Genomic DNA, 26,076 nt, shown 5'->3' on the forward strand with positions numbered 1-26,076 from the left:
GTCAACCCTGACCCAAAACAGAACTGAACTGTAACCACAAAATCTGCAGGAGGCTTTGACACCTTTGAATATCACGAGCTTCTTCATCACCTTTAATTTTGTTTATTTTCATACTGCATTACTGTAATTTTGGTATGACTTCACTTTGAATCAAGAGAATTATATTGGTTGGATTTGGCACCACAGGGCATGTTTTCAGTAAGATGAAGTAAACAGTGCTTATTAAGTAGGTGGTGAGTGTATCGCAAACCACAGCCAAAAGTCTGTAATTTTGACGAAAGACAGACAATTAAAATGGAATATGAGCCAGACAGCAGTTTCTCCAAGTTGACTTGCTGCCACAGTGTGACTGTCAGGGTCCTCATTTACTGCTGTTTATCACCAGTCCAATAACATCATGTCCTGGGGAATGATGAATGGCTGTACGCCAAAGACATCAAGGGGCATGAATCACCTTGTTAATGACAAAACAACAAAGAATTCACATGGCTACAAGTGAAACCAAAGCCAGCTCATGTTCATCCTTCACCACGTGCCGCCGCCCTTACTGACAAAGGCAAATTGCATCTGCAGTTATCTTGAGTGGTGTTTTCATTGTTGTTGTTGCTGTTGGAGCACTCAGTGCAGACACTTGCCTTTGCATTACTCTGAGCACTGTTAAAGCTGCCACAACTGCTTTCTGATGTGCTAAGAGCCATGTTAGCTGTGTCACGATGCTCTTAGTAAAGTGCTGTTGATCACAACAGCTAAAGCTGACAGGCCAATTCCTCAGAGAGGGAAGGAAGGAGGAGAAGGAGATGAGGGGCGGGGAATGTAAGAGAGGAAGCATGAGAGAGACATCGCTAGAAGAGAGGATTTACTCACACAGTATGCGCAGAAATGGAGGCAAAAAAAGATTCACACTTCAGCAGAGGAAGGTAGACACACAAGCAAAGGATAAGACGCCCCACCTTGCCAGCCAGGCTTGCAGACAGGCTTGACATCAATGCGGACAGGAACACTGTGCAACGCTCTCTTCTGGCCACAGTCCCAGGCTGTCACGTGGATCTCGTACTGCTGCTGTCGATCGTAGACCAGCTTCTCTGTGTTACGGATGTTACCTGGTAGATATGAAGATATAAAGGTCAAATTCAACCACAAATAATTAGATTAGTGACAAACCTAAAACTGGGGTCACACAGTTAGATCTGACACAAAATTAAGACAATTCACCAAGAAATCTGGTATGTATTGTCGTGTGTGTTATATGTGTAGAAAGAATTCATCTGTCCCTGACCAAATATCAAGGTGTTCAGATTACGTCAAGGAATTTTGAGCAAAAATTTACAGTGACGCATCGGCTCAGCTCATCTGAAACAGAATGCATCCAGATATGAAGAGTGTGGCAACTAACCAATACAAATTGAAAATTATTTTTAAAGTTAGACATGCGACATCAATACACCAACCCCTGAATTGATCTAATTATATTATGAACCAGTCAATGGCTCAGTTTTTACATTACATGTTCAAACTCTCATAAGAGTTCAGTTCATCATTCTTATATTTGAGCAACAGATTTACATGGTTGTAAGCAGACATTTGGTAAGGTAAATATATACATGAAGCTCAAAAGCAAAGCTTATAAAGGCCTACACCCCTCGGTAAAGACAAATTAGGCAGTGGATGAATGCATGACATAATGTTGTACCTTGTACGTAACCTTTCTGTAAACAACATTTCAAGATCATCAAATCATAATACTCACTCATTGGTCATACACTTGTTGTGCCTCACCCATACCCAGGCCCATACACTGATCGAGTGTATGTGCCTGTTTATGGACATATTGAGTGTGAAATGCAGGTGTCTCTCCCATACTCAGTATCACAAAACAAACAAGGATACCCAGTTGCTGTTTACAGTAGGTACACTCCAAATCAGATTATGTGGCTTGTGTACACATATGCATTGCATTGTTGTGCAAAGTGAATATTAGAAAACACAGAAATTTGTCATTTTTGTTCTTCAACCCTTGAAGTGTTTTTAAAATCATTTATAGTCATACAAATAATAGACAAGAGGAAAATGAAACTTTTTTTTAAGTCGTTACAAGGTCCTTAGTGAGTAGATAATAGCATCATATCTAAAATCATTTATGATTGTACAGATTTACAAAAGACAAACATTTCTCTGACAGCTCCTGTTAAGCGCTAGTTATTTCTTTTTCACATTTCAGTAATAAGGATTCTTTATAAACCTTTTGAAAGCATGGCAGACTCTTGCAAAATTTGGCATTTCCTTCAAAACTAATCAATATTTCCACTCCCCGTTTTTTCAAAGTAGTTCGGGAGAATTATTTTTTATAATTTGTCTGGTCTCTCAAGTCATACTGGTCACTTCTGTTTGAAAACATGTTTAGAATACTTTGAGGAAGCAACTTTTCTGTAACTTTGAATAGGATTTGAGCAATTTTGAATTGAACCAGGTCACTAAATTTCAATATTTTGGATTGGAGGAACGGGGCATTTGTGTGCTCTCTGTATCCTGCTAAATGGATTATTCTGATTGCCCTTTTCTGAACTTTACATAGTTGATCAAGATTGCTTTTGTATGAGTTCCCCCACACCTCCACACAATTCATTAAATATGGTGATATGAATATATCAATAATAACAATAACAATATACAATATACCGCGCTCTGTTATTAAGAAGATATTTTGATTTATTCATTAAGGCTACATTCTTTGCTACTTTAGCTTTAATTTTTGATATATGGGGTTTCCAACAAATTTTGTGATGGAGTGTTACACCAAGAAAAGTGTGTTTGTAAACTCTTTCTGTAATTACATTATCAAGTTTAATTTGTATATTCGGGTTTATCTTGCGTTTCCAAAGAACATTACTTTGGTTTTCATAGTATTTAGGGACAGTTTGTTCTCAGCAAACCATTCTTTAAGTTTACCCATTTCTTTTGTAATCATCATCATCATCATCATCATCAACAGTTTTTCCGGCTTTGGGTCGTGGGGGTAACAGCTCCAGCAGGGGACCCCAGACTTCCCTTTCCCGGGCCACATTGACCACCTCTGACTGGGGGATCCCGGGGCGTTCTGATTCTAGTAGTGGATAAATGTACCTGTTTGAACTTTGTGTTTACACAGGAAAAAAATATTTTATGCTAACAGCAACTAGCTGCTTCTTCTGTACTTCTTCTATGCTGTACTTTCTACAACTGTATGTGGTGCTTCCCCCAGTGGTGAACAAAAGGCCAGCAGAGGCAGCGCCAATGTACTGTAGCATAGTAGTAACTGTAGTGGTTACACGTTTGGCTTATTCTAATTTATCATGGAAAATGAATGTCTTAATTAAACAAAAGATAGTATCAGATTGCATAGTACCACTCTGACAAGAATCATTCCATAATATGTGTTGTTCCTGAGTTGCATGGTAGCCCACGTATCTCGATACATATTGGAATGTTTAATAAGGGAGAGATGCACACCCCTACCAGATACACTTTATTACAGAGTGGGCAACAGTGTGAAATGAAGTAATGCGACCTCAGCAAGTTGTATTACTGATGGGCACTTCCCCTCAGCTTACAATTCTGATCATCTGTGAAATCAGCTGCTGCGGCAATCATTAACATGGAACACCTGCACCATCTTCACCCTTGATGTCCACCCTTACTTTAGTAAACATTTACATTCTTTTCCATCATATCAATGGATAGAAATCCATGGTTCAACCACTTGGGACTTTCTGGGGGGGCTCTTCAAACTGCAGTCTAGCTGACCAAAAGTGTGGCTTTATCCAGTGACCATCGTGTTTAGTGGCAATGAAAAAAACCTTTCCAGGCAGTCCCATTGCAGTGAACGGATGCTCGGCTTCTACAGGAAAATGCATTCACCACAGACCATATGAGAAAAAGATTTATGATTCATCCAAGATTCAAACAACTTTACTGATCCCAAAAAGGGCAATTCATTTTCACACCCAATTACCTCAAACAAAAATACAGCAATTAATCCACAATTATTACTCGTAGAATCTAACAATGGCACACATCAGAATTAAAACAAATACACATATACATTAGACTTGTTTATGTATGCTAAGCTTTGAAACAGTTCGTTAGCTGATAAGGCTGCCATGTTTGGGTTAGACAGAGAAGCACAGAGTTCAAATACGGCCTCTCTTTAACCATCCAGATCCAATTGTGAATATTCACTGGTCTCCAAAATCAATTCCTTTGCAAGGCAGACATTTGCTCTGAGATGATTTCCAATTTGTGTTTAAGTTCAGGAGTTAACACAGTCTGAGATTGTACTGCCTTGTCCACCTCATTAATCATGATGGACAGGTGTTGGGTTGTGGTTTTGGTAGCAGCTGTCTTGACAATTTTCTGGTAGGTCAGGGCAGCGGCTAATCCAAGCAGCAAAAGCCCTCCTGCCATAAAAGCAAATAAGAATAAATCCTCAACATCGGAGAGTGGTGCCAAGCACGCGACGCGCCACTTCTCCCAGGCATCGAGAATACAACCCGTAGGATAGGTTCCATCTTGGCACTCAGAGTCCCCCAGCCCTGATTTCCTTGTTGAAAAGATGATGTCAATAGCATTGAGAGAGCAGCTGATCAGTTCCATGGTTATTCCAAATATAGTTCAAAGAACTAACAGTCTGGTGAAGTTGGAACTTCTGAAGGTTGGGGCAGAGATAGAGAAACACAGAAAGAGAGGAGAGAGGAGCAGATGTGACCGCCCTTGCCAGAGTCCCAACTGAGATCCATTAGAGCTTCTCATAGCCAACTATGAGAAGTTAACAAAATAGAGTCAATCGAGTTGTGATAAGTAGCTGATTCTGAATGAACTCGTCTTCAAGATGAACGTGTTCTAACACATTCGTAGTCAATGAAATGATAAACTGTACCTATTTGACCATTTAATTTTTTGACATTTAGGGGAAGCTGAGCTTCCCTTGCAGTCTTAGAGAAACCGCCTCTGCCTTGAACACACTCACTACTCCTGAAGCTACAAAATATAGATACAAGTCATTGTACCTCTGTCAAAATGTACGTATTGTCCATTTGACTGTAGCAGAAACTCAAAAGGTTTAGACAAGTTCCACAAAGATAGGAAACAGGATCAGACTGTGGATCAATTTATTCCTTTATATAGTGAAATAATGCAAGTTATAACTGAAACATTTTTAGTCCATCTCCATGAAAGTTGATAAATCATATCAAGAAAAAGAAGCCATTTGCCTTGTTGTTGTTTGGGACTAGATAGCGAAGAAAGTAAGCAGGAGCATTTTTACACTTCATTCAGTGTCTCAAAACATTTTTTGTCATGTCCCTGCTAAATCTTGGCAAAATAATCAAACATATATAAGTTGTTTGACTGATTATTTTGTTGATGTGACTCAGCATTTTTGATATCCCATTCACTTTCTCCTATGGTTTTGCAGGATTTCTATGAAACTTGATAGAATAATCAATCTTATGAAGACTGATTCCAAAGAGAAGGTGCACTCTCACTCTCTGAAGCTGGGCTGACTGACACAGGTGCAACAAAGTGGTGCCAGCTCACCAGTCCTAATTCACACTTGCCACAAATAATTGGGCAACCAGAATTACAATCCTAAAATCAGAAAAAAGTTAGGATGGTAAGGAAAATGCAAAACAGCAGCAGTGGTTCTTACATTTACTTTGGCTTCTAGAATTTCATTGCAGTATGAACACAAGATATTTCATGTTTTGTGTGGTCACCTTCATTTCATTTGTTACTATACATACATTCCTGCATTTAAGGCATGCAACATATCTCCTCCCCACCCCCCCCACCCCCAAAACAGTTGGGACGCTGAAGTATTTCCCACTTTATAATGTTGCCATTCCTTCTCACAACATTTAAGAGATGTTTAGCATTGAGAATATCAAGCGCTGAAGTGTTTCAGGTGTTATTTTGTCCCATTCTTCCTGTAAACACCTTCCGTGCAACAGTACAAGTCGCTGTTGCATTTTTCATTTCAAAATTCTCCACATAATCTCTATTGGGGACATATCAGGACTGCAAGCAGGGCAGACCAGCATCTGTATACGTTTCTAATGTGTGCAGAATGTGGCTTTGTATTGTCTTGCTGAAAAATGCATTTACAGCCCTGTAAAAGATGTCATCTTGAAGACAGCTTATGTTGCTAATCTCAGTGTACTTTTTTGCATTAATGCTGCCATCACAGAGGTGTAAACTGCCTTTTCCAAGAGCATTTACACAACCCGATACCATGACAGACCCTGGGTGTTAGACTTGTTGCTGATAACAGTCTGTATGTAACTTTACGTCTTTGTTCTGGAGCACATAAGCATTCATATTTTCAAAAAAGAAAAAAAAAGATCTGGAATACTGATTAGTACGGACTTGTATTGCATTCACTGGGTAAAAAAAAAAAAATAGACAGCTGATCTCGTAATTACGAGAACAGATCTCATAATTACGAGAAAAGATCTTATGATTACGGGATCACGGTGGCTTAGTCGTTAGCACTGTTACCTCACAGCGAGAAGGTCATGGTTTCAATTCCCACCTGTGGCCTTTCTGTGTGGAGTTTGCATGTTCTACCCGTGTTTGCGTGGGTTTCCTCCAGGTGCTCCGGTTTCCTCCCATATCCAAAGACATGCGGGTTAGGTGGATTGGAATCTTTAATTGTCCATAGGTGTGCGAGTGGGTGTGAATGTCTTTGTTTGTCTGTTTGTGCCTCTGCAACAGACTGGCATCCTGTCCTGGGTGTCCCCTGCCTCACGCTATATGACTGCTGGGCTAGGCTCCAGCCCCCCACGACTCTTGATTGGACTAAGCGGTAGAAGATGAGTGAGTGAGTGATCTCGTGATTACAAGAAAAGATCTTGTACATATAATAAACAAAGCTTTTTGTTGTTTTGTTGTTACTTCTCCTCACATTAATTTTTATCAGTGTGTGCTCCATTTCCTTCCTGTAAGGCACATCTGAGCATGTCTCGTCTGCACATGTCTGACCTTTTATTGTTCTTTTGTCTGAGATTTTTAAGGGAGACCAACGAGATTACACTTTTATGTCAGAATCAGAAAAAAATTTACTGCCAAGTAAGTTTTCACATACAAGGAATTTGATCTGGTGTCATTGGTGCATAAACAACTAGAAGCACTCAGAGAGTGCAAACCTCCGCCAAGGCCATGGGGTCACTGACGCCATAACATCTACACGCCGTGGAATCATTGAACCTAAAAAAGTCTAACAATGTTTGCTGAGTAGTAAAAAAAGTTTCATCTGCTGTGACTGGATAGCATGTATCCTTAACGCTTGGCATCACAGTTTATTGCAACTTGCACCTTTCCCAGAAGCTACTGTCATCTGAGCACTGATATTGATATTGCATGTGCTTATAGACAAAAACAAATAAGAGACAAAATTCAATTTATTATTCAATTAAACTGCAAATATATGAATTTTTTAACATTTATGAAACACTTCTCTAAACAAGGCCATAGGGTCACTGACCCTAAAGAGATTCCCTCCCTGGCACAGTGATCTATTCAACAATTCAGTGTTACAACCAAAACTATGATACATACACTTTTCTTTCCTTTATATTTGACATCCTTGACCATGAAAACATACCACTAGAACTTGGAATCACTTTTATTGTTGTGTGGGCCGCTAAAGAGGAGGTACTGCTGGCCCACTACCACCAGAGGGCGCCCTGCTTGGAGTGCGGGCTCCAAGCACGAGAGGGCGCCAGATCCAGAGGAAGTGACAGCTGTCACTCATCACACCAGCTGTCACTCATCTACACCACTACTTAAGCCGGACTGCAACTCCACCTCCCCGCCGAGAAATCGACTACCGTGAGGTAAATTCTCTGCTGACTGACACATTGTGTTATAATCCAGTTCTCATTTGCAGCCCTATTCCTGTGGACGGAGCCTTATCTGGGACTTCGGAGATTAACGACGACGACTGCGCCTTACTCTCTGGACAGATAAGTGGTTACACAGGCGTTGCACGAGTGTGTGATTCGGAGGTGGAGGTTCCCCCTCCTAACGGTGTACAGACCGAGGACCACTGAATGTAAAGACTTACACTCATTCATCTTGTTTCTGCTTTTTGCCAGCAGTACCAGGGTCGACAGTCGAAGACAGAGGTCACCTGGGGACTTGGCGGCTCCGGTGTTCTTCAGGCCGTTGGTGGTGGAAGCCGTGTGGGACGCGGCCTCTCTCTCATCAAGGTCTCCTATCTTCGAGCCTGCCCACACGTCATCTGGTGTTAATTGACTTTGCAGATTTTGTGTATTTAGTTGTGTATTGTCACAACATTAAATTGTTATCTTTTGGCTTACTCATTGTCCGTTCCTTTGCGCCCCCTGTTGTGGGTCCGTGCTACGACACCTTCCCAACATTTATGTCTTTATTACTTCAAAAGTTATTGTATAAAAACAATTTGACGCTACATCAAATCTGATGACACCTTACTGAATCAGTACAGATTCAGCTACAATTTGGTGTTAGTTGTGCATCTTCTTCATCTTCATTAGTCACCTCACACTGACAGATTTTCCATTTTCCCTATATTTTTGCATATTCTGGATCACCAGATCCGGAGTCCAGATCCGATCATCACCAAACTTTGTTGTTTGATAGATCAATTGACTATGTTACACCCTAATTTTTTTCAAGCCTTTCTGTCTTGTTTTTGTGGAGTTAGAAACTAGAATGTCAAAATTCCCCCTATCCCGCAATGGTGAAGAATCCTTTAAAAAATTCCTGGATCCGGATCGTGATCCAGATCACCACTAAAATTTAATCACTTGTTCCTCTTGTCATTTCCAACCACTCCACAAAATTTCATCAAAATTCGTTCAAAACATTTTGAGTTATCCTGCTGATAGACAGACAAACAAACACGACTGAAAACATACCGGTAACCTCCTTGGCGGAGGTAACAATAAAAGAAAAGGAAAAAATATTTCTATAAGAAGTAAAGGAATCAAATAGGCAAATAAATGTTGAGCTAAGGTGGAAATATCTGTTCAATATCTATTTATTATTGAGCTAAGACTATTTTCTTTGTTTTCATCTGGACCAACTTATTATATTAAGCTATCAACTTGTTAATATGTGTATGTGTACCAGACATGATTTTTTTTATGCGGGAGCAACTCTTGAATTTGAGCTATACTAACTGACATCATGAATAATTTTTTTGTGTTCTTTGACAAGACATTTTATCTGCATTGTAATTGTTCCCCCTGCTGTAAATAGGTACTGGTCTTGGCTGGGAAAGTAAGTGGCGATGGACTGGCATCCCGTACAGGGGGTGTTGTAGACTTTCATCCACTTCACACTATGGAATCCGGAGATAAGCACCAACACCAATGGGTCACTGAGTCTATATCAGACTTCTATATGCTAAGTCCTGATGAACCATTGAGCAACAAGACATGATGACAGGTCATCACAGAATTTGGTAGACAGTGCACACTCAAGAATTTATTTTCCAACTTGAATAACATGATGCAAGGAGAATGTTTAAAAATGCTAATCTATGGTGCATAGAATACTATTGGCTGAATTCTACTAGAAAGTTTACTAGAAAGTTTAGGTCGTTTGAGTGTGCCAATATTTCTGTTCAGGTCAGTACAAGTGTATGTCCGATTAATGAAGTTTGGGTTCTTGTTTAATTCAAACAGTTGGGTGAAGTGTCACAAATTTAGATTTGTAACTAGATCTACAGTTTGGTTCATAAAATGTTTTCCCAAAGTGATAGTTACTTTTAAGGTCATTGTTATTGGAGTTCCATTTCAGAATACAAAAATTTGACTCACACTTTTAAAATAACTAATTTCATAGCTTAGCATAGTTTACTTGATTGTTTAACTATGAACAGCCCCAGGAACACAAGTTGGCAAATGGTGAAGAATTCATATTTCACGTGTTGTTGTTTAAGTTGTGTATTGCTGATCATGTGTCTGTGCATACTGAATGTTGAACTGGGCATTTCATTTTCATTTTTAAGGATCAGTATTTCAATGTCAAATTAATTGTGATTACTTAACATAATCTGTGTGACAAATGACATTGTGGTTGAGATGACAGGTCGCCACCAACACAAGCGGCATCATTAGTGCTAATGTTTGTCAAAATTAAGACTACATTTCTGTCAAACTCCAGTTGCTTTCTGAATTAAAATAAATCTTGAAGCTATTTTGTATTCATTACTTTCTGAACTCTCAGCACAGTGCATTTTAAAGATACATGGCTGTTGGAAGTGAAACAGTGACAAATTGCTGCTCGAGTCTTCTTTTAATGTTCGTTGGGTCTAAAGAATCAAGTGAGTGGCTTTACTCATAATGAACAGTAAATCATATGGTTCTATACACCTCTGACGCCGATTAAGACTAAAATCTTACACAAATCCAGCACACAGTGTACTGAAGGTAGCACACTGTGTTATCCGTGACCTTCTTGTTAGAGTTTAGGCTTTGCTTTCCTCGTGTCTCTTGTCATTTTCCCTCCCTGGTGTGTCATGGTTGTGTCAGTCAGTCTCTGTGTTGCTGGGCGTGGACTCCGGGTTCCCTCCTCCAACCTGACCATCTGATCCTATGCAGATGCTGAGTCTGCTCACCAGCAACCTATCTTCAATCAATAATAGCCCATGGGCCAAGCAGGTTTCTAGTACCACTTAAGGTGACAAAACAACACTTGTAGAATCCAGCCTCAGTGTACCATGGCCTACACAAAAATGTATGATAACCATCCCAGGGTGGTAGCTGGAGCCAGCTAGGGGTTAATGAAGAATTACACAGTGGTCAAAATGTAAAAATGCTCCAATCATGTTAAAAAAAACTATACTACATTATGTGATCAAAACAATTCCAAAAAGGTATAGTTTGGACTATCTGTGACTGAATGTTCTGGAGTTATGGGCTAAAAACAACACAAATGGTGACAAAGGTCAATTTCAGTTTGTATAGTGGTCAAAAGTTAAAGTTGCTCCAATTTCAGTAAAAAATTATGCAAATTATTGTTTGGGTTAATAGGGTTCTAAAAAGGAATAGTTTACACCATCTGTCATGCTTAGTTATCAAGTTACAGGGTAACATATGTCACAAGTCATAGAATCCAATGGACTTTGACCTTTTGTGACCTTTACTATGGAGACCAAACATTCAACACAGTCAAAATTATTTCATTTATTAATCCTTTTATTTCAACCAATAACTTGCATAACCACCCTGGGATGGTTATCATATACTGTTGTGTAGGTCATAGTACTCTGAGGCTGGATTCTAAGTGTCATTTCGTCACCTTACGTGGTACGGATTAGGTCAAAATTGATGACTAGTATGTATTAGCTGACTAGTATGTATTGGCTCATAGATTAAAGCCACTGCAGTATTTTTCCACAGCTGAGACACTGCCAGATCTTTCAATCTCCATTGTCGTATTGATGCCTAGGCCTAAGATATTTAATGCTCAAACTGATAAACTTTATTGTTTTTGTGCAAATATTTGCTGATTTTGAAATGGATGCCTGCAACACGTTTCAAAAAAGCTGGGACAGTGGTATGCTTACCACTGAGTTACATCACCTTTCCTTTTAATAACACTCAATAAGCATTTGGGAACTGAAGACACTAATTGTTGAAGCTTTGTAGATGGAATTCTTTCCCATTCTTGCTTGATGTACGACTTCAGTTGTTCAACAGTCCGGGGTCTCATTTGTCATATTTTGCGCTTCACAGTGCACCACGCATTTTCAATGGGCGACAGGTCTGGACTGCAGGCAGGCCAGTCTAGTATCCGCACAGCATGGGACTACAAAGCCTTGCTGTTGTAACGTGCAGAATGTGGCTTGGCATTCTCTTGCTGAAATAAGTGGGGACGTCCCTGAAAAGATGTGTAAGTTGCCCATGCCATGGGCACTACCACACCCCCATACCATCACAGATGCTGGCTTTTGAACTTTGCGCTGGTAACAATCTGGATGGTCTTTGTCCTCTTTTGTCTGGAGGACACGATGTCCATGATTTTCAAAACAAATTGAAATGTGGACTCATCAGACCACAGCACACTTTTCCACTTTGCGTCTGTCCATTTCAAATGAGCTCAGGCCCAGAGAAGGCGGCGGCGTTTCTGGATGTTGTTGATATATGGCTTTCGCTTTGCATGGTAGAGTTTTAACTTGCACTTGTAGATGTAGCGACGAACTGTGTTAACTGACATTGGTTTTCTGAAGTGTTCCTGAACCCACGCGGTAAGATCCTTTACACAATGATGTCGGTTTTTAATGGATCGAAGGTCACGGGCATTCAATGTTGGTTTTCGGCCTTCCGCTTAAGCCCCTTTCACACTGGCGTATTTGTAGAGCTGCATATTGTGGTGTATCGTCTATGTTGAATTGAGCAGCTCTACGTCGAGTTTTTTCTCCCTATGCAGCAGTATGTTGAGGGCTCTCTCTCTCTCTCTCTCTCTCTCTCTCTCTCTGTGTGTGTGTGTGCGTGTCTGATCAAACCTGAATAATGCCGCTGTGACTTTAAAATAAAAGCCTCGACGCTGCATGTCAGTGCGCTCATCAGATGCCCTGATCAATCAGCTCTGATCAAACCTGAATAAGCACTGTGACTTTAAAATAAAAGTGCACTCGTTGCATGTCAGTGTGATCATCAGATGCCCTGAAGGATCAGGTCTGATCAAACCTGAATAAGCACTGTGACTCTTTAAAATAAAAGCGCAGTTGCTGCATGTCGGTGCGCTCAACAGATGTTCTGATTGATCAGGTCTAATCAAATCAGCGGACCTGATCGGAGCAACCGGAGCTTTAAAAGTTGAGAGTCACAGCGCTTCATTCAAAGCAGCCTTTACCACAGCCAGACTCAGCAGCATCTGTACACAATGAAAATGATCCACAACAAAAAATTAAATAATAATAATAAAAGTAATAACAATGTTAAATGGCTCCGTTTCTGACCCGCACCACACCATGCAGTAGAGAACTGCGTGCACTTCCACAGAGGCAGAAAATAGCAGCTTTGGCTACATATGTGGCAGTAATACAACTGTATAAACCTTATGATACAGTCCACTGTTTTCCAAGCGCAATGATGTGTTCTGCACAGCCGGCAGGAGTAAACTGGTTTTAAATAGCAGCAAGGTACATGTGACTGTGTGCACACATTAAAACGCGAACACGCAGCTGCAAGCAGATCTACGAACACGGAAAGAGGCTCCAGATCCTCTGAATCTTCTGATTATATCATGGACTGTAGATGATGAGATTCCTAAATTCCTTGCAATTGAACATTGAGAAACATTATTCTTAAACTGTTGGACTATTTTTTTACGCAACTGTTCACAAAGTGGTGATCCTCACCCCATCTTTGCTTGTGAACGGCTGAGTCTTTTAAGCTGAGCAGACATTGTACAATATTTTCAATCGTTGTACTTGGCTCCAGCTCAAACTGTGTGACAAAATCTCAGGGTGTAAAAGTTCAGAGCGCACGATTAATGTCATCACACTGTACGGCCCGATGCTCTGATGCGATCTGACTACTCACATTGTACATTCAAAAACCACACGTCAGACTCGTGTTTCCAGAAGCAAAACATAAAGAGAAGCTTTTTTCTTTTTCTTTTTTTTCAAACTTTATTTACATTTCTTATTTTTACAAAAACTCTCGATGGAAGACATCAAAGTCTTAAAAAAATACAAGACTTTAAATGAGTTGAAAAATATTGGGGAAAAAGATACAAGCTGCTCTCCCAAAGAGATGATCACTGCTCTGCTCTGTGTTTGCACATGCACAGTGTGAGAGATGCCTTTAGCGACGGCCGACCAGAATATCAAACAGATTTGATTTTCATCCAACCATACGCTTGCCCATGGGGAGGTGGTCGTGAAACGCAGCTCCATGTATACCACACTATGCAGGACGCACGATTAAGTGAAACTCGGCGCGATCCAAAAAATTCTGGCACGAGTGAAAAATCAGCTGAAAAAGGGCCAAAACTCGCACAGTGTAAGCCCAGGTTTAGGGCTGCTCTTTTTATACCCAATCATGACACTTACCTGTTTCCAATTAGGTGTTCTTTGAGCATTCATCAACTTGCCCAGTCTTTTGTTGCCCCGTCCCAACTTTTTTGAAATGTGTTGCAGGCATCTATTTCAACATGAGCAAATATTTGCACAAAAACAATAAAGTTTATCAGTTTGAACATTAAATATCTTGTATTTGTGGTGTATTCAATTGAATATAGGTTGAAGAGGATTTGCAAATCATTGTGTTCTGCTTTTATTTACATTTTACTAGGGCTGGGCAACGTTAACGCGCTAACGTTGCGTTAATTATTGAGGTCATTATCGCCGACAATTTTGTTCCTCCCCTTAACGCTGCGTTTTTTTTTTTTTGTTTTTTTTTTTAGCCTTTTATGACTGTTGCTCGTTGCCTTTTATTTTGAAAACGTCAGTGGGGGGCGAGCTTATGCTGCTGCTTCCTGCTGATAGCTGAGTTCACACAGAAAACGACACGAGAATCGAGAAAAGTACAGGCTATGCAATGCACAACAAAACAAAATGCAGAAAGACGCCGAACTTTTGAATGGACATTTTCGGTACAAAGTTCTACAGGATCAGGTCCGGATCCAGACCGGTTTGGACCGATGCAATTTTTTTTTACGCATCGTTCGTCATCGGTAAAAAAAAATCTTGAATAATCTCGAATAGCTGAACGTGTCCCCGCGGTGAACACAGCTTTTCGGTGGTTTTCATGTCAACCTATAGTCCGTAAATTATACGGATTTTTCCGAGTTTCAGAGTCATACGGACGTACAAATAAAGTCGGATATTCAGGGTTTGGTCTGTAATAAACCATTTCTGCAGCGCGGCTCCACTTTGAAACCATGAACCATTGAAGCAATGCTTCGATCCAGTAGCTCGTTGGTTCTTTGATTCACTGCTCTTCAGAAACGGCAAGACGATTATTAACCCCTTGCAAAGCCATTAAAATATCGTCAGTCACTTTTGTGTGGATTAAAGTCACTAACTGGGACTCTTGTCTTGTTGCTGTCAAGAAACGAGAATCGTCCTCCGTTCTGTTCACACAGCTCGAAACGCTGTGCGGCTGAGACAGTCCGGTCGGAATTAATAACTTCAAAATGAATAAAATGACACCTCTTTCCAAATGTAATACAGACAAGAAACTACAATCGACTAAAACTTTTTTTTTTCCTCAGAAAATGAAACATGCTGTATTTTCTTTTCAAATTACATGCTGAAGTGAAGCACCGCAGCTCTAAGCTCAGCTCAGATATATGGAAACACATGCCAATAATGTCTGAAAGGAAATGCTTTTGACAAAAACTACAGATTTTGTTTATTCCTATTTATGCCCAGAGATCAAGGATTCACCATGTAAAGTTCATTATGTACAAAGTTTAAGGATCCAGTAACCAAATTCATATTTATTTACTTTAAGACTCAATAAAATGTTCAATTTCAATTCAATTTAATTGGCTTATAAAGTGCCAAATCACAACAAAATCTAAATATACTAAAACAAATACATCACAATTGTACAAATATCAAATTGTGGTATGTGTACAATTGTGACGTATTTGTTTTAGTACATTTAGTCATGGACATGAATATTGTTATTTTGATATGAAACAAGATAACAAATGACCTGCCAGTGGTTTTATGTTTGATTTCATTAGTGTGTTTCAGTTGAAATTTACATTTTCAAATTTATGCAATGTTCATTTACATTTTCAAATAAAACTGTGCTTTTAAGCGGCTTTTGAATTCATTTTTGGGTTTCACATATACCATGCGATCAATCACGATTAATCACAGAAAGTCATTGAGTTAATGCGATTAAGAGTTTTTATGTTTGCCCACCCCTACATTTTACACAGCGTCCCACCTTTATTGAAATTGGGGTTGTATTTTGCAGCGCTTGTGATATTTGCCACGCCTCCCCTCCCCATAAAAGTAAAAATAAAATTCTACGAGCAATGTACTAGTATAATCAAAATTCAGAACACAGCCATTAACTAGTTCTCTTGCTTCATTGATAAACCCAACCCATTTATGGACCAGTGTTTGTTGTCATGTTGAGCACAGTGCAGGAAGGGAGCCCTTGTGTATATGTTAATATTTGATGAGTGTTTGTTTACATATATATATATACATACATACATATATATATATACATACATACATATATATATATACATACATACATACATATATATACATACATACATATATATACATACATACATACATATATACATACATACATACATATATATACATACATATATATATATATATATATATATATATATATATATATATATAAGCACTTGTGGAGTGCATTTAAAAGACATGCAGACTCTGGGCCTTGTTGGCTCAGAGTGAAAATGTAACTGGATGATTCTTGAGATTTGTATTGTGGAAAGAGATGTGCAGTGGGAGCTGAATGTTGATAATGTGGCAGATTTCAGTACAGGCGTGTGTGTGAGAAGATTAAATATACTGTAATTCATATGAGAACAGCTCTGTGTAAAATGTCCCTAGTAATTATTCAAGATAATAATAATAATTGTAATTTTTTAATTTCCATCACAGTGTGTTCAAAATTCTTTCTGACTTACTCTCTCACTTTTCAGTCCTCTTCAGAGAACATCGTTTCACTGTTTGCAGCCTCATCCATTTCACCGTTTGATGCCTCATCTGTTCTCTTTGTGTCTCGCATCCGAGTAAGAATGCAGACTCACACACCTTCCTGCATGATGGAGGTCCTATCTTCCCTCCTTCAATTACAACATCAACTTATCTGCGTCAGCAGGCAGTGCGTGCTGTGACTGCACGATAGTCTGGTCACTGAGCAAATGTCTATTTTAACGCTGCCACACAAATTGCAATACATTACATTGGCTCTCACTGCGGTATTGTATCACTTCCTGTTCCGGAGCACAGCGGTGTTTTTCTGTATCTGTTAGCTGTTTAATCTGCGCAGTTAGATTGATCTAGTTATCTAGATTACGATTTGTTTCCCAGTGTAATCTTTACGTGCCTTAACTAAAGCACTCCTTCTGCTGAATCACCTCTAAATTATTTACACATTATTCACTTTGCCTGTTTTTAGGAATCCGCTAGCTTAGCGTAGCTACTAGCTCTTAGCCGATTTAGCATGGCGGCTTCTCCTGTCTCTCCCGCACTTTTCTGCTCTGGGTGTGAAATGTTTAGTTATTCCTCGGCCTCCTTTAGCAGTAAGGGTACTTGTAATAAGTGTAGCTTATTCATAGCTTTGGAGGCCAGGCTGGGCGAATTGGAGACTCGGCTCCGCACCGTGGAAAATTCTACAGCTAGCCAGGCCCCTGCAGTCGGTGCGGACCAAGGTAGCTTAGCCGCCGTTAGTTACCCCCTGGCAGATCCCGAGCAGCCGGGAAAGCAGGCTGACTGGGTGACTGTGAGGAGGAAGCGTAGCCCTAAACAGAAGCCCTGTGTACACCGCCAACCCATTCACATCTCTAACCGTTTTTCCCCACTCGACGACACACCCGCCGAGGATCAAACTCTGGTTATTGGCGACTCTGTTTTGCGAAATGTGAAGTTAGCGACACCAGCAACCATAGTCAATTGTCTTCCGGGGGCCAGAGCAGGCGACATTGAAGGAAATTTGACACTGCTGGCTAAGGCTAAGCGAAATTTGGTAAGATTGTAATTCACGTCGGCAGTAATAAAATTAACATTAAATCGGTGTGTAACTTTGCAAAAACAATGTCGGACTCTGTAGTTTTCTCTGGGCCCCTCCCCAATCAGACCGGGAGTGACATGTTTAGCCGCATGTTCTCCTTGAATTGCTGGCTGTCTGAGTGGTGTCCAAAAAATGAGGTGGGCTTCATAGATAATTGGCAAAGCTTCTGGGGAAAACCTGGTCTTGTTAGGAGAGACGGCATCCATCCCACTTTGGATGGAGCAGCTCTCATTTCTAGAAATCTGGCCAATTTTCTTAAATCCTCCAAACCGTGACTATCCAGGGTTGGGACCAGGAAGCAGAGTTGTAGTCTTACACACCTCTCTGCAGCTTCTCTCCCCCTGCCATCCCCTCAGAGACGGTGCCTGCTCCCAGACTACCAATAACCAGCAAAAATATATTTAAGCATAAAAATTCAAAAAGAAAAAATAATATAGCACCTTCAACTGCACCACAGACTAAAACAGTTAAATGTGGTCTATTAAACATTAGGTCTCTCTCTTCTAAGTCCCTGTTGGTAAATGATATAATAATTGATCAACATATTGATTTATTCTGCCTTACAGAAACCTGGTTACAGCAGGATGAATATGTTAGTTTAAATGAGTCAACACCCCCGAGTCACACTAACTGTCAGAATGCTCGTAGCACGGGCCGGGGCGGAGGATTAGCAGCAATCTTCCATTCCAGCTTATTAATTAATCAAAAACCCAGACAGAGCTTTAATTCATTTGAAAGCTTGACTCTTAGTCTTGTCCATCCAAATTGGAAGTCCCAAAAACCAGTTTTATTTGTTATTATCTATCGTCCACCTGGTCGTTACTGTGAGTTTCTCTGTGAATTTTCAGACCTTTTGTCTGACTTGGTGCTTAGCTCAGATAAGATAATTATAGTGGGCGATTTTAACATCCACACAGATGCTGAGAATGACAGCCTCAACACTGCATTTAATCTATTATTAGACTCTATTGGCTTTGCTCAAAAAGTAAATGAGTCCACCCACCACTTTAATCATATCTTAGATCTTGTTCTGACTTATGGTATGGAAATAGAAGACTTAACAGTATTCCCTGAAAACTCCCTTCTGTCTGATCATTTCTTAATAACATTTACATTTACTCTGATGGACTACCCAGCAGTGGGAATAAGTTTCATTACACTAGAAGTCTTTCAGAAAGCGCTGTAACTAGGTTTAAGGATATGATTCCTTCTTTATGTTCTCTAATGCCATATACCAACACAGTGCAGAGTAGCTACCTAAACTCTGTAAGTGAGATAGAGTATCTCGTCAATAGTTTTACATCCTCATTGAAGACAACTTTGGATGCTGTAGCTCCTCTAAAAAAGAGAGCTTTAAATCAGAAGTGCCTGACTCCGTGGTATAACTCACAAACTCGTAGCTTAAAGCAGATAACCCGTAAGTTGGAGAGGAAATGGCGTCTCACTAATTTAGAAGATCTTCACTTAGCCTGGAAAAAGAGTCTGTTGCTCTATAAAAAAGCCCTCCGTAAAGCTAGGACATCTTTCTACTCATCACTAATTGAAGAAAATAACAACCCCAGCTTTCTTTTCAGCACTGTAGCCAGGTTGACAAAGAGTCAGAGCTCTATTGAGCTGAGTATTCCATTAAATTTAACTAGTAATGACTTCATGACTTTCTTTGCTAACAAAATTTTAACTATTAGAGAAAAAATTACTCATAACCATCCCAAAGACGTATCGTTATCTTTGGCTGCTTTCAGTGATGCCGGTATTTGGTTAGACTCTTTCTCTCCGATTGTTCTGAGTTATTTTCATTAGTTACTTCATCCAAACCATCAACATGTTTATTAGACCCCATTCCTACCAGGCTGCTCAAGGAAGCCCTACCATTATTTAATGCTTCGATCTTAAATATGATCAATCTATCTTTGTTAGTTGGCTATGTACCACAGGCTTTTAAGGTGGCAGTAATTAAACCATTACTTAAAAAGCCATCACTTGACCCAGCTATCTTAGCTAATTATAGGCCAATCTCCAACCTTCCTTTTCTCTCAAAAATTCTTGAAAGGGTAGTTGTAAAACAGCTAACTGATCATCTGCAGAGGAATGGTCTATTTGAAGAGTTTCAGTCAGGTTTTAGAATTCATCATAGTACAGAAACAGCATTAGTGAAGGTTACAAATGATCTTCTTATGGCCTCGGACAGTGGACTCATCTCTGTGCTTGTTCTGTTAGACCTCAGTGCTGCTTTTGATACTGCTGACCATAAAATTTTATTACAGAGATTAGAGCATGCCATAGGTATTAAAGGCACTGCGCTGCGGTAGTTTGAATCATATTTGTCTAATAGATTACAATTTGTTCATGTAAATGGGGAATCTTCGTCACAGACTAAAGTTAATTATGGAGTTCCACAAGGTTCTGTGCTAGGACCAATTTTATTCACTTTATACATGCTTCCCTTAGGCAGTATTATTAGACGGTATTGCTTAAATTTTCATTGTTACGCAGATGATACCCAGCTTTATCTATCCATGAAGCCAGAGGACACACACCAATTAGCTAAACTGCAGGATTGTCTTACAGACATAAAGACATGGATGACCTCTAATTTCCTGCTTTTAAACTCAGATAAAACTGAAGTTATTGTACTTGGCCCCACAAATCTTAGAAACATGGTGTCTAACCAGATCCTTACTCTGGATGGCATTACCCTGACCTCTAGTAATACTGTGAGAAATCTTGGAGTCATTTTTGATCAGGATATGTCATTCAAAGCGCATATTAAACAAATATGTAGGACTGCTTTTTTGCATTTACGCAATATCTCTAAAATCAGAAAGGTCTTGTCTCAGAGTGATGCTGAAAAACTAATTCATGCATTTATTTCCTCTAGGCTGGACTATTGTAATTCATTATTATCAGGTTGTCCTAAAAGTTCCCTAAAAAGCCTTCAGTTAATTCAAAATGCTGCAGCTAGAGTACTGACGGGGACTAGAAGGAGAGAGCATATCTCACCCATATTGGCCTCTCTTCATTGGCTTCCTGTTAATTCTAGAATAGAATTTAAAATTCTTCTTCTTACTTATAAGGTTTTGAATAATCAGGTCCCATCTTATCTTACGGACCTCGTAGTACCATATCACACCAATAGAGCGCTTCGCTCTCAGACTGCAGGCTTACTTGTAGTTCCTAGGGTTTGTAAGAGTAGAATGGGAGGCAGAGCCTTCAGCTTTCAGGCTCCTCTCCTGTGGAACCAGCTCCCAATTCAGATCAGGGAGACAGACACCCTCTCTACTTTTAAGATTAGGCTTAAAACTTTCCTTTTTGCTAAAGCTTATAGTTAGGGCTGGATCAGGTGACCCTGAACCATCCCTTAGTTATGCTGCTATAGACGTAGACTGCTGGGGGGTTCCCATGATGCACTGTTTCTTTCTCTTTTTGCTCTGTATGCACCACTCTGCATTTAATCATTAGTGATCGATCTCTGCTCCCCTCCACAGCATGTCTTTTTCCTGGTTCTCTCCCTCAGCCCCAACCAGTCCCAGCAGAAGACTGCCCCTCCCTGAGCCTGGTTCTGCTGGAGGTTTCTTCCTGTTAAAAGGGAGTTTTTCCTTCCCACTGTAGCCAAGTGCTTGCTCACAGGGGGTCGTTTTGACCGTTGTGGGTTTTACATAATTATTGTATGGCCTTGCCTTACAATATAAAGTGCCTTGGGGCAACTGTTTGTTGTGATTTGGCGCTATATAAAAAAATTGATTGATTGATTTCTGTTCAAAGGTATATGAGTCAATTTCTCCGATAGTCACACGACTGAAAAGCCACCGAAGGCGCCTGAATCTTCCGAATGGTGGAAGAGGTGGGCATCATTTTTCGAAGTCCAGCATGTCCTGTGAGAATTCAACACAGTGGCGCTTTTGCTCCGTCAGCAACGGCAAGGATTTCGCCGCCACTCCTTTTCATGGCCAAATCTTCTGTCACAGTGGAATGTTGCCGAAAAAGTGCTGTTTCCATCTGGCTGTCGCCAAGTTTCTGGCAAAATTTGATGCAGTCGCGCTGCTCCAGTCGTTCCGCCATTTTCCTTGCAAAGAAAAAATGACGAGAGACTCCACCCATCCTCACACAAATGCTGCTTACAACCAAATGACGCAATCGACAGGCGTGAAAAAAACTCACGCATGCGCACGAAGGCTCAAGGTTGGCTCATGCAAGCACACGTGATTCAAATCCATCAGGTTTTTGAAAAAAATAAAAAGGTCGGATACTTTTCTAACAGACCTTGTACTGTAATATAGGTCGCAGGTTTTTAATAGTTCAAGAGATCCTGCAAGTTATAAACCGAAAAATCATGATTCTATTCATTTTAGTTACAGTAGAAACAAGAAACACAGCAGTAACTACTGTTTTTGATGCAAATATGAGAGAGAGAGATAATTGTAACTTGGCTCAATTACATTCAGCATACATTTAAAAACACACTAAAAGCATTCTTTATTTGAGCGATTTTCATGGTGTCAGCATTTTGAACTTTTTGTTGTACCGTGCATCCAGAAAGTATTCACAGCGCTTGACTTTTTCCACATTTTATGTTACAGCCTAATTCCAAAATGGATTAAATTTGTTTTTGTTCCTCAGAATTCTACACACAATACCCCATAATGACAATTTTTAAGTTGTTTTTTTTTATTTCTTAAAAATAAACAACCTAAGAAATGACATGTGCATAAATATTCACAGCCTTTGCCATGAAGCTCAAAATTGAGCTCAGGTGCATGCTGTTTCCACTGATTATCATTGAGATGTTTCTACCATTAACTGGAGTCCACCTGGGGTAAATTCAGTTGACTGGATATGAAATTGTCTAGAACTCTGAGGCAGGATTATCTCAAGGCCCAAATCTGGGGAAGGCAACAGAAACATTTCTGCTGTTTTGAAGGTCCCAATGAGCACAGTGGTCTCCATCATCTGTAAATAAAAGAAGTTTGGATCCACCAGGACTCTTCTTAGAGCTGGGTGCCCCTCTAAACTGAGAGATCAGAAGAGAAGGACCTTAGTCATGGAGGTGACCAAGAACCCGATGGTCACTCTGTCAGAGGTCCAGCATTCCTCTGTGGAGAGAGGAGAACCTTCCAGGAGGACAACCATCTCTGCAGCAAACCACCAATTAGGCCTGTGAAAGCCATTCCTTAGTAAAAGGCACATGGCAGCCTGCCTGGAGTTTGCCAAAAGGCACCTGAAGGACTCTCAGACCATGAGAAACTATAGTTTCTCTGAATGCTCTGGAGTGAATGGCAGGCATCATGTTTGGAGGAAACAAGGCACTATCCCTACAGTAAAGAATGGTGGTGGCAGCATCACGCTATGGGGATGTTTTTCAGTTGCAGGAACTGAGAGACTTGTCAGGATTGAGGGAAAGATGAATGCAGTAATGTACAGAGACATCATGGATGAAAACCTGCTCCAGAGCACTCTTGACCTCAGACCATTGGTCTGAGGTCAAGTGAAATGGATCATTGATGGTTCATCTTTCAGCAGGACAATGACCCTAAACACACAGCCAAGATATCAAAGGAGTGGGTTCAGAACAACTCTGTGAATGTCCTTGAGTGGCCCAGCCAGAACCCAGACCTGAATCCGACTGAACATCTCTGGAGAGATCTGAAAATGGCTGTGCACCAACGCTCCCCATCCAACCTGATGGAGCTTGAGAGGTGCTGCAAAGAGGAATGGGCAAAACTGCCCAAAGATAGGTGCACCAAGCTTGTGGCATCATATTCAAGAAGACTTGAGGCTGTAATTGCTGCCTAACATACAAAGTATTGAGCAAATACTTATACACATATTTTTTATGTACACATATGTACATGTGATTTCTTTTTTTTTTTTTTATTAAATTTGCAATAATATTAATAATAATAATAAAACCCCTTTTCATGTTGTCATTACGGGGTGTTGTGAGAACAATTTTAAGGTGGGGTGGGATTTACTCCATTTTGGAATAAGGCTGTAGCGTAACAAAATGTGGAAAAAATGAACTCTTCCTTGAGATCTCCAGAAAGAGTTACAGAACCTGGCTGTGCATTGAGAAGTGTGGGTTGAGCTGCTTGGTCTGCTGCCACTGCAACTGAGATTGGGATAAGTGACAGAAAATGACTGAATGAACGAACGAAGAAACTACAACTACTACTACTAATCATCATCATCACTAAACATAAAAATGCTATCTATGACCTCTCCACCTATGGTCTCCATATAATTGTTATGTGTCGGACGCAGCTCGGAGAACCGACCAGCGTTTGAAGGACCCAGTATGAAATAAGCAGAGCACGGTTCAAAGGCTAACTGAATTTAATACATAACAGTGATAATATAACAAAAAGGTGCGGCCTGGCGTGGTGCGCTCCCAGCAGCGCTAACGGTCCGGAGCCAGAAGCTGTTTCGGACCCAAGGACCCCGCCGACACCCCCCAGGTGGCCGCAACAACCGAGTCTGTGAAAGAAGGAACCATTATGTGAGTCCACACTCTACACACAGAACACTTAAAGGTGTACAAACAGCAAACACTTCCTGGCTTGATTACTGATCAGCTTCCCAACCTGCAGGCATGGAACATCCAGTTCACAAAACTCCACTGCAGTGGAAGCTGATACATGACTAACAAACAGCTCAATACAATAAGGTGTGAGGGACACCACATTTACTGACTGTATAACTGTTAGTCACAAAATCTAACGTACCTCAGGAAGTGTGCTGACGAGCGTGAGACCTCACCCCCTCCTCTTTCACAGACTGTGCATCAAACCTGGACGTTCTCAGCATCCGCTGTTGATGAGATGGCTCCCGAGACGACGATCTCACCCGTCTGGTCACAAGGTCGAGTCTCTGGCAAATACACACTGTGCACTCCAGTCTTAAATGCCAACATGTTCCAATCCATCCAGATGCACCACAGCTGTGAGTCCTGACGAGTCGCAGGTGATCAGGGTGAGGTCCTGACAGCCTCAGCAACACAGCCACTCAGTCCCAAATGCACGCCACCTGGGAGGAAAACCAAAAGACAGAAACAAACCGGCAGCCAGGCCCCCCCAGCCATATAACAATAATCCAGTTTAACCACTGAGTATTTCTTTGTACTCCTATACTCATACTGTTTATTTTCCTCCACTGTATCACTCCTGGTTCCCTTAAGCTTCCTTTCTCTCTGGTCACCTCACTACACTTTTGCTCTCGACAGCCTCACCTCCTTTACTCCCTCGCTCCCTCTTTATTTTCTCCCTCAGGTACTCTCAAGTTCAACAGCTCTCAGAGCTTTTCCACAGTGGTCAGACCCTGAGCATGAGTGCACTCAGGATACAGCCTGTGTATTTCAGAGTGCAGTTTGGCCCTAACCTCATCCAGCACGTTGATTGCGAGCCCTCAGGAGCTGACATCATTTGGCAGATGCAGCAACCGAACAGTCTGCACAATAAAAAGAAACATGTCCTTAAAAAAAAAAAAAATCATCCTAATTTCTTCAACAAATTAGCATGGAGATGCAAGCGGTTAGTACGCTTGCCTTCCAACAAAAAGGTTCACACCTCAAGGTGACTTTTGTGCCTTGCTTCATGTACATCTGAAGTTGCAGGTCCAGTGTAAAACCTGTGCCAATTCAATATCTGTCTGCATGCAGACTTTGTTGTGCCAATTCCAAGAACAACAGTGAAAGCCAAAAGAATTTAAATCAGTGAGGAGACACAATACATTTGTAACTGAAAGGGAATATTTTTAGACAGGATTTCATAGTTTAAAAGTGGATGTGACACATTAAAACATTGTTCAGACTGCCAATTCAAATCAGATTTATTGCATATTTGATTCAACTCTGATCTCACTGATTGACTGTAAACATTATATATCAAAAGTGACCAGATCCAATCTCTGTGTCCATGTGGCAAAACCTCATTTAACGCTTATCCACAATAGTTGCTATAGTAATGCAGTCATGCATGTGCAAAAATTCACATGACTGCTGTTGGTGTCACTCTGCAGTTCACACACTGCAACTAAATCTACACGGCGTTGTGACTGATCTGGGTTATAATCTCATTTGATGGTGTTTCTAAGTTTTTATATATATATATATATATATATATATATATATATATATATATATATATATATATATATATATATATATATATACACACGAGGTCTGTCAATAAAGTATAGGTCCTTTTTATTTTTTTCAAAAACTATATGGATTTCATTCATATGTTTTTACGTCAGACATGCTTGAACCCTCGTGCGCATGCGTGAGTTTTTCCACGCCTGTCGGTGA

General features: G+C 40.4%; 1 protein-coding gene and 1 long non-coding RNA gene across 2 annotated transcripts in view; one reads left to right on the forward strand and one right to left on the reverse strand.

The window, feature by feature from the left end:
* Positions 1 to 26,076, reverse strand: part of LOC117508169 (calsyntenin-2-like) — a 1,041,373-nt gene that overhangs the window by 367,053 nt on the left and 648,244 nt on the right. The window contains exon 5 of the mRNA XM_034167838.1: positions 951 to 1,100. Within this exon, the coding sequence (XP_034023729.1) occupies positions 951 to 1,100 (150 nt within the window). The remainder of the gene's footprint in view (positions 1 to 950; positions 1,101 to 26,076) is intronic.
* On the forward strand, positions 3,186 to 25,974 carry LOC117508172. The gene is made up of 3 exons (XR_004560002.1): positions 3,186 to 3,288; positions 10,969 to 10,978; positions 25,963 to 25,974. It is a non-coding gene; the product is annotated as an uncharacterized LOC117508172 (long non-coding RNA).

This window comes from Thalassophryne amazonica, chromosome 4 (assembly GCF_902500255.1).
Source record: "Thalassophryne amazonica chromosome 4, fThaAma1.1, whole genome shotgun sequence".
NCBI classification, from domain to species: domain Eukaryota; kingdom Metazoa; phylum Chordata; class Actinopteri; order Batrachoidiformes; family Batrachoididae; genus Thalassophryne; species Thalassophryne amazonica.